Source organism: Cebus imitator, unplaced genomic scaffold (genome assembly GCF_001604975.1).
Source record: "Cebus imitator isolate Cc_AM_T3 unplaced genomic scaffold, Cebus_imitator-1.0 Scaffold464, whole genome shotgun sequence".
In the NCBI taxonomy this organism is placed as follows: Eukaryota; Metazoa; Chordata; class Mammalia; order Primates; family Cebidae; genus Cebus; species Cebus imitator.
Window position 1 is genome coordinate 1,380,131 of NW_016107779.1, and position 11,418 is coordinate 1,391,548.

General features: G+C 48.4%; 1 protein-coding gene and 2 long non-coding RNA genes across 3 annotated transcripts; 2 read left to right on the forward strand and 1 right to left on the reverse strand.

Moving 5' to 3' along the window:
* Positions 1 to 2,304: 2,304 nt before the first annotated feature.
* On the forward strand, positions 2,305 to 3,574 carry LOC108291720 (olfactory receptor 3A2). The gene has a single exon (XM_017512168.2). It carries the CDS (start codon positions 2,338 to 2,340, stop codon positions 3,301 to 3,303), a length of 966 nt encoding a protein of 321 aa, XP_017367657.1. The 5' UTR covers positions 2,305 to 2,337; the 3' UTR covers positions 3,304 to 3,574.
* Positions 3,575 to 9,268: 5,694 nt separating this feature from the next.
* LOC119468643 lies at positions 9,269 to 11,008 on the reverse strand. Its single transcript, XR_005197379.1, has 2 exons — positions 10,923 to 11,008; positions 9,269 to 10,265 (listed from the first exon to the last, which is right to left on the reverse strand). It is a non-coding gene; the product is annotated as an uncharacterized LOC119468643 (long non-coding RNA).
* On the forward strand, positions 9,644 to 11,034 carry LOC108291757. The gene is made up of 3 exons (XR_001820033.2): positions 9,644 to 9,731; positions 10,468 to 10,500; positions 10,899 to 11,034. It is a non-coding gene; the product is annotated as an uncharacterized LOC108291757 (long non-coding RNA).
* Positions 11,035 to 11,418: the final 384 nt, after the last annotated feature.

Consider the following 11,418-nt stretch of genomic DNA (forward strand, 5'->3'; position numbering starts at 1 on the left):
TTTGTGGTTCTTCTCCCGTGCTCTCGTCTCTCAGACGCAGCCTGCTGCCCGTTACTGTGAGTGTGAAGAGACCTGCTCAGACCAGTTCCCTGCCCACACCCATGGCATCGGGCAGCCGAGAACCCTCACTCCAGCGAAGGCCTTGAGCCTTGTCATGGTGGGCGCGTGATGGGTGGGCTGGAGTTCCAGAGCAGGGAGCTGTCAGGGTGCGTAAGGAGAGCCTCAAGAGTGGTCATGCAGGAGGGCTCCTCAGTGGGCCTCGTGGGGACCCTGTCAGTCCCTCTGGGTGTCTCAGGGTGACCTGAGGTCATCCCAGAATCCCCCTGGTTTTAAGCAATTTCATCTGTATCTGTCTGAGGGTTAGCAACAGCTGTTGAGTGGTTCTTCTACCCCTGACCGTGACTCGCTTGTCTGTAAGGTGTGTTCCTCCTAAGGGCTGTATTGTTTTGGGAGGTTTAAGTAAAAAGAACAGGTGGATTGGTCCAAGACCTGCTTGTCCCATTAACACAAAGGAGTCCTGGTCACAACTTTGCACGCTGCACTTAGCCCCGAACCTCCCCTGGAGCATGCTAGGCCATGACAAATTCCAGTGTGTCCAGAAAGTCTTCCTTGACAACTTCAGCTCATGCTGATGAAATCATAGACATTTTAACCATCCATCTATTTATTTAAGAAATATTGGTACCTGTGCATAAGTGTTATGGTGATTATTGCTATTGAAACAAATGAATGACACATGTATTCTGTGTTTAAGTCACTTACAGAGGCAGGCTCTATAAAGAAGTGACTCAGCTAGAAAGTAAACAGTCAGCTGGGCTCAGTGGCTCATGCCTGTAATCCCAGCACTTTGGGAGGCCAAGGCAGGCAAATCATCTGAGGTCAGGAGTTGGAGACTAGCCTGACCAACATGGAGAAACGAAATTAGCCAGCCATGGTGGTCACGCCTGTAATCCCAGCTACTTGGGAGGCTGAGGCAGGAGAATCACTTGAACCTGGGAGGCGGAGGTTGCAGTCAGTGGAGACTGCACCATAGCATTCCAGCCTGGGCAACTAGAGCAAAGCTCCGTCTTAAAAAAAAAAAAAAAGTAAACAGTCATAAATTCCAAGAAATGGTGTATATTTATAATTTGGGGTAAGGAGAGAGAGAGAGGAGAGGAGAGAACAGAGAAAGAATGAGAGAGAGAGGAGAGAGATTGTATTTTGATGGGGAAGTTTCAAGGCAGAATTAAGTCATCAGTCAGCAGTTGAGCCAAGCTGTGAAATATGCGGGCACGTGCCGTTGGAGGGGAACCATTGGAGGTGGTGAAAACAGCAAGCAAGGAGCTGAAAACCACAGGGTGGCCATCTAATGCTTGTGTTAAAATGGACCTGACAGGAAAAAGGGAGGTCACAACTCTTCTTTAATATAAGGTATGTAAAGAGTGGCTGCCCTTTGATTTACAGCTAGTGCTCGACTTACGACCACGATCGGTTCCGACAGACCGGTCATAACACGATTTGGTCGTAAGTTGAGTAGGCTATATGCACGCGGAGATGGTAGTGCTGCCGGAAGCTGGTCTGCACTGTCGTACGCCCAGCTGGGCAACGTTTGTGCTGCCAGACGCGGAGCAGTCATGGCTAGCGATTGTGGTTGTAAAGTCAAATGGTCGTAAGTTGCATAGGTCGTAAGTCGATCAATATCTGTATTGATTTGCAAAGCATTATCAGTTACCAACTCCGTCAGTGATCATCAGGCCAGAGGATGATTTCCGCCCTCCTCCAAGTCATGTGACCTTAGAACTTTAAGGACCTCTGGATTTCTATTTTGAAACCTGCTTATTAGTTTGGGTTGATCCCTCAGAGAGCAATAGGAAAATTTCATCTAAATTTAACTATATTCATAGAGGAAGTCTTCTATCTTTTTTAAAACAAAGTTTTTGTTTATATTTAGGGTACAGAACATGATGTTATGAGATATTTGCAGTAGTAAAATGGTTACTATAGTGAAACAAATTCACATATCCATCATCTCAGTTACCCATTTCCCCCGTGACAAGGACAGCTGTAATCTACTCCTTTAGCAAAAATCCTGAATGCAATACACATTATTAACTTAAATAGCTCTCATGTTCTTCCAAATGTTCTGACCTTTTCCACTAGCAGAGGGTGAGAGGAACAAGGTGATGGTGGCATTGGGCATCTCAACCAAGAATGATGTAAAGACATTGAGGTGATGGAGGCAGTCAAGGAGTGAGTGGCGTCCTGGGGACTCACCGTGGCCACCATTTGAGCATAAATGCTTTAAAATTTAATGCTGAGTAAGTGAACTGAGTGAACTGATGCCTCCCCTGCTGGGACATGTCTTTACAGAAACTCATGGAGCCAGAAGCTGGGACCAACAGGACGGCTGTTGCTGAGTTCATTCTGCTGGGCCTCGTGCAGACAGAACAGATGCAGTCTGTGGTCTTTGTGCTCTTCCTCTTTGCCTACCTGGTCACAGTTGGGGGCAACCTCAGCATCCTGGCAGCCATCTTGGTGGAGCCCAAACTCCACACGCCCATGTACTTCTTCCTGGGGAACCTATCAGCACTGGATGTTGGATGCATCACTGTCACTGTTCCCTCAATGTTGGGCTGTCTCTTATCCCACAAGCGTACCATTTCCTATGACGCCTGCCTCTCCCAGCTCTTCTTCTTCCACCTTCTGGCGGGGACGGACTGCTTCCTGCTGACCGCCATGGCCTATGACCAATTCCTAGCCATCTGCCGGCCCCTCACCTACAGCGCCCGCATGAGTCAGACAGTCCAGAGGATGTTGGTGGCTGCGTCCTGGACTTGTGCCTTCAGCAATGCACTGACCCACGCTGTGGCCATATCCACACTCAACTTCTGTGGCCCCAACGAGGTCAATCACTTCTACTGTGACCTCCCTCAGCTCTTCCAGCTCTCCTGCTCCAGCACCCAACTCAATGAGCTGCTGCTCTTTGCTGTGGGTTTCATAATAGCAGGTGCGCCTTTGGTTCTCACCATCACCTCCTACATCCATGTGGCAGCTGCGGTTCTACGAATCCGTTCAGTGGCGGGCCAGAAGAAGGCCTTGTCCACATGTGGCTCGCACCTCACTGTGGTTTGCCTTTTCTATGGAACAGGTATCTTCAACTACATGAGATTGGGTTCAGAGGAGGCTTCAGACAAGGACAAAGGGGTTGGAGTTTTCAACACTGTGATCAACCCTATGCTGAACCCACTTACCTACAGCCTCAGAAACCCTGATGTTCAGGGTGCTCTGTGGCGAATATTTTTGGGGAGGAGATCACTGACCTGAGAGGTGATGGGGTCCCTCCTTTCCTGCCTTTTCTGGACTGAGAAAAATTTCCCATGAAGACAGTAACCAGGACAAATTCAGCCATAACTATTTTTCCAATCTCCTGATGCTTGATGATTGGTGTTATGTGTTTGTCCTACGAGGAAACCCTACATCATTTACCCCTTCAACAAAAACTTACTAGATTACTTCTATGACCTGGATAGTCTTCCAAGGCATTGGTGAACAAAATGGACAGAAGTCTCTGTGCTCATGCAACTCGCATGCTATAAAAGTAGACAAAATAAATAAACATCATTTATAATATACCACTTGATGATAATTTCTGTAGAGATGAATGAAGATGCTAATATGAAACTAGGTTCTGTCAAGCAAGCCCTGTGGGCAAGTTTTGCCCTGTTTTTGTCTGTGCCCTCTTTCTGGGTAGAGTTAAAGCCTCGCAGCTCTGTGTACCTAGAAAGCAATGACCTACGAAGAATGTCCACTTGGTCAATCACAGCCACTGTAACCAGGAGTATTGCTGCAATCGTTCCTTCTGGTTGGGATGTGAGATTCCCTCCAGATCAGAATAGGTGAAGTTTTTTGTTTGTTTGTTTTTGTTTTTTAAAACAACCACCTAGTGCGGTGGATTATTCGTTTCATCTCTTTGCTTTCACCTTCAAGATCATTTACTTCTCTACGCTACCATATAAAAATCCTTTGGATGTTTAGGGAATAGGAAAGGTCTAAGGAGGAAAAGAGCTCACTAAATTAAAACTGCATTAATATATAGATGATGTATTTTAAGGTCATAAAAGGAACGTTTCATCTCTATTCCCTGTCATGGCTTTTTCTCTCATTTAATGTCACCTTTACACATATGATAAAGTCTTTGAAAGAGTAAATGTTTACACTACGATCAGGTCCTTAGAATTTTCCATGTAGAATATCCAATATAACTTTTTCCTCCAAAGTCTTACTTAACTCTCTTAAAGCTCCTTGCTCAGAAAATACATACCCATCAACGTATTCCCTGGAAAGGAAGGATGCATGCATCCCTGTCTTCCTTCCTTCCTTCCTTCCTTCCTTCCTTCCTTCCTTCCTTCCTTCCTTCCTTCTTCCTTCCTTTCTTCCTCCCTCCCTCCCTCCCCCAACCCCTCCCTTTCTCTCTCTCTCTTTCTTTCATGGATGGAGCTGATTATTTAAAGTATACAAAGGTGTTGTACACATACATTATAACTTGTCTTTAAATATGTTTTGTTATCTCTACTTGAATTACTATTCTCTTCCATTTCCTAAATGTGTTTACTAAGTATATACCACAGCTTTTCTTCCCCTTATCCACTGTCATTTCATTATTCTATTTCTAGCTATTCAACCTTTGCCAATGCCTCTAACTTTATTTTATTAATAATAAATCCGTACTGCTCCAACCCAGAACTATTTCCTCATCTTGATGTTTATCCAGCCTCCAGCCCATTAAGATATGAGAGTGGGGGGTAGGACAGGAATTAAGTGGAACAATGAAGATGAAACGTGAGGCTATAGGGAGAGATGGGACACGGTGATGAGCAAACAGGGTCGGAAAGAAGGATGGAAGTGAAGGAAAGGACACAGGAGAGAATGGGAAGACAGAAGAAGTATATCTCTTTTCTGATACTCCCGGGTGTCCAGACACTTAAGGATCAGAGAACTTGGGTTTCCCTCAAAGGGCAAAGTTCTTGTGAACATGAACCAGGGATGTGGTCATCTCAACATTCCCATGCATCCACTGGTCTGTGATCTTGGAAAGTGCCTTACCATGGTCAGGCTTGTGTCTACCTGTACCGTAAGAGACTGGACAAGATTGTCTATCCACACGTCTTCACATTGAATGACCTCTGATCATAATAGTCTGAATGAACTTTTCCCTGGGTCTGAACGAACTTTTCCCTGGGTCTGAACACCTCAGAAGACATTCTGAGAGCATTACCACCACTCCGTCTACCCCGTGAGCAGCTGTCACTTGTCTGTGACCCCCACAGGTCCCAGCCTTGGCATTGCCTCCTTCTCAACATTCATCCCTCTCCTGTGTTCTGCCTGTCCTCCACCACCAAGGGGTTTCCTGAACAAGTGAGAAAGTTGTGTTTCCCTTGGGATTTCTGTCTTTGTGCTTCCCAGTGTACATATATTTATTTTAAAAATTATTCAGAATGTTACACCTAATAGTGGAAACATTGAAACGATATTATTTTGTCAAGTAGAAAATAAAACTCCAAATGTTCCTTCACTGCACCAAAAATCACACTACTCAGCGTTAACACCTCTTAAAATTGTTGTGTATTTTCTTCTAGAGATTTCCCGTATATATGATATGCCCATTTCATGTCAGTAGAACCATACTGTTGTGTGATCTGCTTCTTGTATTTCCTACGTTATGCAATACAATCTTTTACATAACAAAGATGAACATCCTGCTTTATCTGTTTTAATGGTGGCACAGTATATCATTAAACATATAAGCCACGGTTTATTTCATCAAAACTCCATTTATATAATTTGGGTTGTTTTCAATTGTTTTGTAATAACAACGTTGTGATGAACATCCTTACTGAGCTGTCTTATTGAGAAATAAAAATTGTACCTGTGCTATAAAGCATGTTTGGTAAATGTATGTATTGTGAAATGATCACCACAATCAAGCTAATTTACATATTCATCACCTCGTAGATGTTTTTTTGTGTATGTGATGAGAACATTTAAAATCTACTCTTAGCAGATTTCAAAGACATAATACATTATTATTAACTATAGTCATCATGCTGTACAACAGAGCTCCAGCACTTATTGCTTCTGCCTAATTGAAATTTTGTGCCCTTTGACAAGCATCCAAGATTATCCTTATTTGTTTTCCTCTTTAGGTCAAGTTGGTTTTTCATCTCTTGCCTTCTTTCAAGTTTTTATCTTTTCCTTCATGTTCTGAAGGAAAAGTTTATCATATTTCTACATGTAGATTATTTGGTATTTATCCCATTTTGTTATTCTCTGAGTTTCCTAGATCTGTGATTTGATGTCTGTTATTAATTTTGGAAAATTCTCAGACACTATTACTTCAAATATTTATTCTGTCTCTCTTTCTCTCTCTTCTACTTCTGGTATTACCATTATGTATATGTTACATCTTTCACAATTGTCCCACAGTTTTGGGATATTCTCTCATGGTTTTTGGATTTTTTTTTCTATTTGCTTTTCAGTTTGGGAAGTTTATATTGATATATCTTCAAGCCCTATAGGAATATTTTCAAGTTACAGATTATTTTTCCTCAGGCATGTCCAGTATACTGATGAGCCCATCGTCTTAGTCCATTTGGGCTGCTATCACAGAATACATGGACTGGGTGGGTTATAAACAGGAGAAATTTATTTCTCACTGTCCTGGAGGCTGGGAAGTCCAATATCAAGGTGCTGCCAATAGATCCGGGATCTAATGAGAGCCCACCTCCTGAGTCATAGGTGGCTGTTTTCTCATTGCATCTGTACGTGGTACAAAGGACAAAGGAGCTTTCTGGGGCTCATTTTGTAAAGCACTAATCCCTTCCATGAGAGCTCTGCTCTCATGACCTAATCATTTCCCCAAGGCCCCACCTCCAAATACCATCACATTAGAGATTAGATTTCAACACATGAGTTTTATGGGGGAAAACATTCATTCTACATACCCATCAAAGGTATTCTCCATTTTTGTTACAGTGTTTTGAATTTCTGGCATGTCCTTTTGATTCTTAAAGTTTCTGTCTCTCTGCTTACATTAATCATCTTACATGTGGTACACTTTTTCCGTGAGATCCCTTTGCATATTAATCACAGTTATTTTAAATTCTCAATCTGATAATTCCAAAATCTCTGTCATGTCTGATTCTGGTTCTGGTACCTGCTTTGTCTCTTCAGACTGTGTGTTTTACCTTTTAGCATGCCTTGTAATTTTTGTTGAATGCTAGACATCATGTATGGGTAAAGGGAACTATGGTAAATAGGCCTTTAGTGGGAAGTGTTCTTATGGTCAGAAGTTAGGCTGTGTTTACTGTTTGCTGTAGCTGTAGATATCAGTGGCTAAAATTTCCTCTACTGTCCTTGTTTTTATTTCCCCATTGTCTTTGGGTTTCTCTTCATATTCCTTTATAAATAGTATTGGAGCCTTGCCATTCTTTCCATTTTAATCCTGTCAGTATACAGGAGTCCTATTGATGTGGTGTTGGGATGCAGAGCCAGGGAAAGCATCCTATAATCCTTTGATTAGGTCTTCATCTAACTCAGGTCTCACATGAGTCTGTGCTCCTGCGCTGTTGCTTTCACGTGGTGAAACCCTGCCTCTACTAAAAATAGAAAAATTATCCAGGGGTGGTGGCAGGCACCTGGAATCCCAGCTACATTGGAGGCTGAGGCAGGAGAATCACTTGAACCCAGGAGGTGAAGGTTGTAGTGAGCCGAGATTGTGGCACTGGACTCCAGCCTGGGCGACAGAGCGAAACTCCATCTCTAAATGAATAAATAGCAAAAGAGAATACCTCTTGCAAAGCTAGTGCATGGAGGAGAGAGGGCCCAGTACTGGGCAGTGGCTGTGCAGTAGGGGAGGGAGTGGCATGGTGGAGGGGACGGAAGGAGGTATGCTCTCCTGCCCTAGGGGCTGTTCCCAGCCAGGGATGACTACTGCAGCCAAACAAAACAGACTCCTGGCATCGCTGCCCCCACCTGCCGTCCGCCCGGTGTGCCACCCGGGACAGGGTCTGTAGGGCCATGCAGGTGACTTTCTGTGTGTGTGAGAGAGGAGTGCCTGTCCAGTGGGAAGGGCCTCCCACGCCCTCCTGAACAATGCTGCAGGGTGACTCAGCCCAGGAGAGTCCGGGGAGGCTGCATCCGAATCCACCCAGTTCACAGGAGCCCTGCTGTCCACAGTGTGGGGGGCACGCCATGTACTTGGTGAGCCGGTGACCCGGCTTCAAATCTAGGCCCTGCCACGTGATAGCTGTGCGGCCTTAGGCAAACAGCCTCCTCCTGGGGCGCAGTGCCCTCACTGGTGGAAAGGTGCTGTGAGTTTCAAGGGAGACCCAGAGAGAGCTGGCTGGGAAGGTTAAGATCCCCGCGCATTAGTGTTACGACCAGGCAGAGACTGCTTCTGGACTTCCTGCTTCCGAGGGGAACCGTTTCTTCTGGTTTGTGCACTGCCTCATACTCTCGCCTGATTTTCTCAGTCAGTGTTGGAAATACCACGTGCTCCCCTCCTGCACAACGTGGTTAAGTCAGACTCAGTGATAGAACTGCTGGATGGGGACTGGGCGTGGTCACTCACACCTGTAATCCCAGCACTTTGGGAGGCCAAGGCAAGTGGGTCACCTGTGGTCAGGAGTTCAAGACCAGCCTGGGCAACATGGCGAAACCCTATCTCTACTAAGAATACAGAAGATTAGCTGGGTGTGGTGACATAGGCCTGTAATCCCAGCCACTCCAGAGGCTGAGGCAGGGGAATCACTTGAACCTGGGAGTTGGAGGCTGTAGTGAGTGGAGACCATACTACTGCACTCCAGCCTGGGCAACAGAGAGAGACTCCATCTCAAAAATTAAAATTAAAATTAAAAGGTGGACTGCGCACTGCTCCCCAGAAGTGAATTATTTCTATGGACGAACTCCCTTATTCCATCCCAGGCATCATGTCTGATCCTTGCATCAGCCAGATGGAAGGTGAGTGAGTGTCGTCAGCCTCATTTTACAGGTGACACTGGGGGCTCCAAGAGGCTACGCTTTGTCGAGGGTCACAAATAGGAAGCTCGCAGCAGAGTGAGGGCCAGCACCAGGGCTCCTGCCCGTCCCCTGGGGCCTGTAGGCACCGGGCCTAGAGCGCGGGACCTCACACCAGCAGGCACGGGTTCCCATGTTCCTCTTCCCTTACTGACTCTGTGACCCTAAGACAGACGTTTAAGCTTTGGATGACAATACTGCCTCCTTCATGATAATAACGACCCACAGCATTTATTATACAGCAATCAGCGTTCCAAGTGCTGAGCGCATTGTTAAGACTGAACCCTCACCACCATAGTGGACACCACCATCATTCCCATTTCACGGATGAGAACACTGAGTCACAGAGAGGTTTCTGCGGCTCGCCAAGGTCATCAGGCTGATAGGAGGCAGTGTTGGGATTTGAACCCTGGTGATCTGGCTCAAGTCTGTGCCGTCAGCCCAGCGGCCCTGCCGCCTCACCTGAGGCTGCTGTGAGGCCAACAGCGGCCAGGTGTGGGGTGTGCCAGCCCAGCACGGGCCAGCTGTGGCTCCGCTCCTGTTACTAACCCCTGCGAGGCCAGGTGCTCTTCCTCCCGCCCTTTCTTCTGACCTTTGCTTTTCTGTGGATTCTGTTTTCCTTGTTTCTCTAGGGGATCAAGCTTGAAGAGCAGAAGCCAGGACCCCAGAAGAACAAGGTGGGCTGGGTGGGTGAGGGGGCGGCCAGATGGCCCTGGTGAGGGGCCAGGGCGAGAGGAAGGCAGGAGGAGCTGCCAGGTGCTGGGGTCTTCCGTCTCACACCCTCTAACTCTGACCTTCGCCACGGCCCCTGAGTGACTGTGCCCTTGTTAGCCTAGTGCAGGATGGGCAGCAAAGGGGTCCTGGCTCCATGCCTTAGGGCAGCTTCTGAGCAGACTGGGGGAGGCCTCAGTGGGAGCTCAGGCTTGGCCGTGTGGCCTGGCTCTTCCCTGTCCTGTACAGCGTGAGGCTGTCAGGCTATGTCCTGGGTTCCAGGGGGCAGTCGGCTCTCAGCTTCAGGTTCCATTTCCAAGCGCAGGGGTGCCGCTTATGCCTTGGAGGTCAGACCCCTTGCCTAGAGACGAGCGCTGGGTGAGACCAGGGGTCGTTTTCCGGAATTGGCATTCTAGGATGAGGAGCTGGTATCACGGGCGGTGAGAAGTTCAGCGCCTTCGTCTATTGCATCATCAGCTGGCAGGGTTTATGTTCGGGTTCTGTCAGTTTGGACAAGAACATGGTGGATGTCCGATCCCAGAGCTGCTTCTGAGCTGTTCTTCCACTGACTGTGCCTCCCTCAAAGCCCCAGGCAGCCTGCTAAGCCCCCACGGCAGACCCCCTTGCTAGGCCTGGAAACAGCGCTCAGACTCCATGAGCGCTGCCGGGACTCGCGGTGACGTCCCCTGGTTTGTCTTGCAGGATGACTACATCCCGTACCCCAGCATCGACGAGGTAGGCACCCCCCCCCACTCCCACCTGCTCTGCAGCCTGCGCTGGGTCCCGTCCCTGGGAAATGAGGGCCATGGGCTGTGCCAGCCCCACAGGGGAGAGAAGCTGGGGCCTGGGACCTCCTTCTGTCTTTGCCGTTGTAACCTCAGCTTTTCCATGTGGAAGTTGGGGGTGCTCATCTCGGCCTTGCCACCCTGGGGCTACAGGGTTGGTGAAGGAAGCTGGAGAGGCTGTGGGGCTTAGAAGAGGGGTTCATGTTACTGCCTTTGGCCTCAGGTACCCGTGGGTACCAGGCCCTCTCCTGGGAGCAGCACGGAGGTAGTGGGGACACGGCCACTGGCCCCCTCTCCGCTGCGGTCCCAAAGGCCGGCTGCAGTGCGAGGCCCTCCCTCTGCCTTCAGGTTGTGGAGAAGGGAGGCCCGTACCCTCAGGTCATCCTGCCCCAGTTTGGGGGCTACTGGATTGAGGACCCGGAGAACGTGGGCACCCCAACATCGCTGGGCAGCAGCATCTGTGAGGAGGAGGAAGAGGACAACCTCAGCCCCAACACATTTGGCTACAAGCTGGAGTGCAAGGGCGAAGCCAGGGCCTACCGCAGGCACTTCCTAGGGAAGGTGAGGCTGGGGACCTGGGGAGAGGGGCTGCCGGGGTGGGGGAGGGCAGGGTGCCCTGGGGTCCTCTCTCCAGGGCCTACCGCAGGCACTTCCTAGGGAAGGTGAGGCTGGGGACCTGGGGAGAGGGGCTGCCGGGGTGGGGGAGGGCAGGGTGCCCGGGGTCCTCTCTCCAGGGCCTACCGCAGGCACTTCCTAGGGAAGGTGAGGCTGGGGACCTGGGGAGAGGAGCTGCCGGGGTCGGGGAGGGCAGGGTGCCCAGGGTCCTCTCTCCAGGGCCCCCTTTTCCTTTGCCTCTTACCTCCTTCCC

Bases quoted from the DNA above. Each gene is read 5' to 3' on its own strand.
- LOC108291720 (XM_017512168.2), top strand. From the start codon at position 2,338: ATGTCTTTACAGAAACTCATGGAGCCAGAAGCTGGGACCAACAGGACG.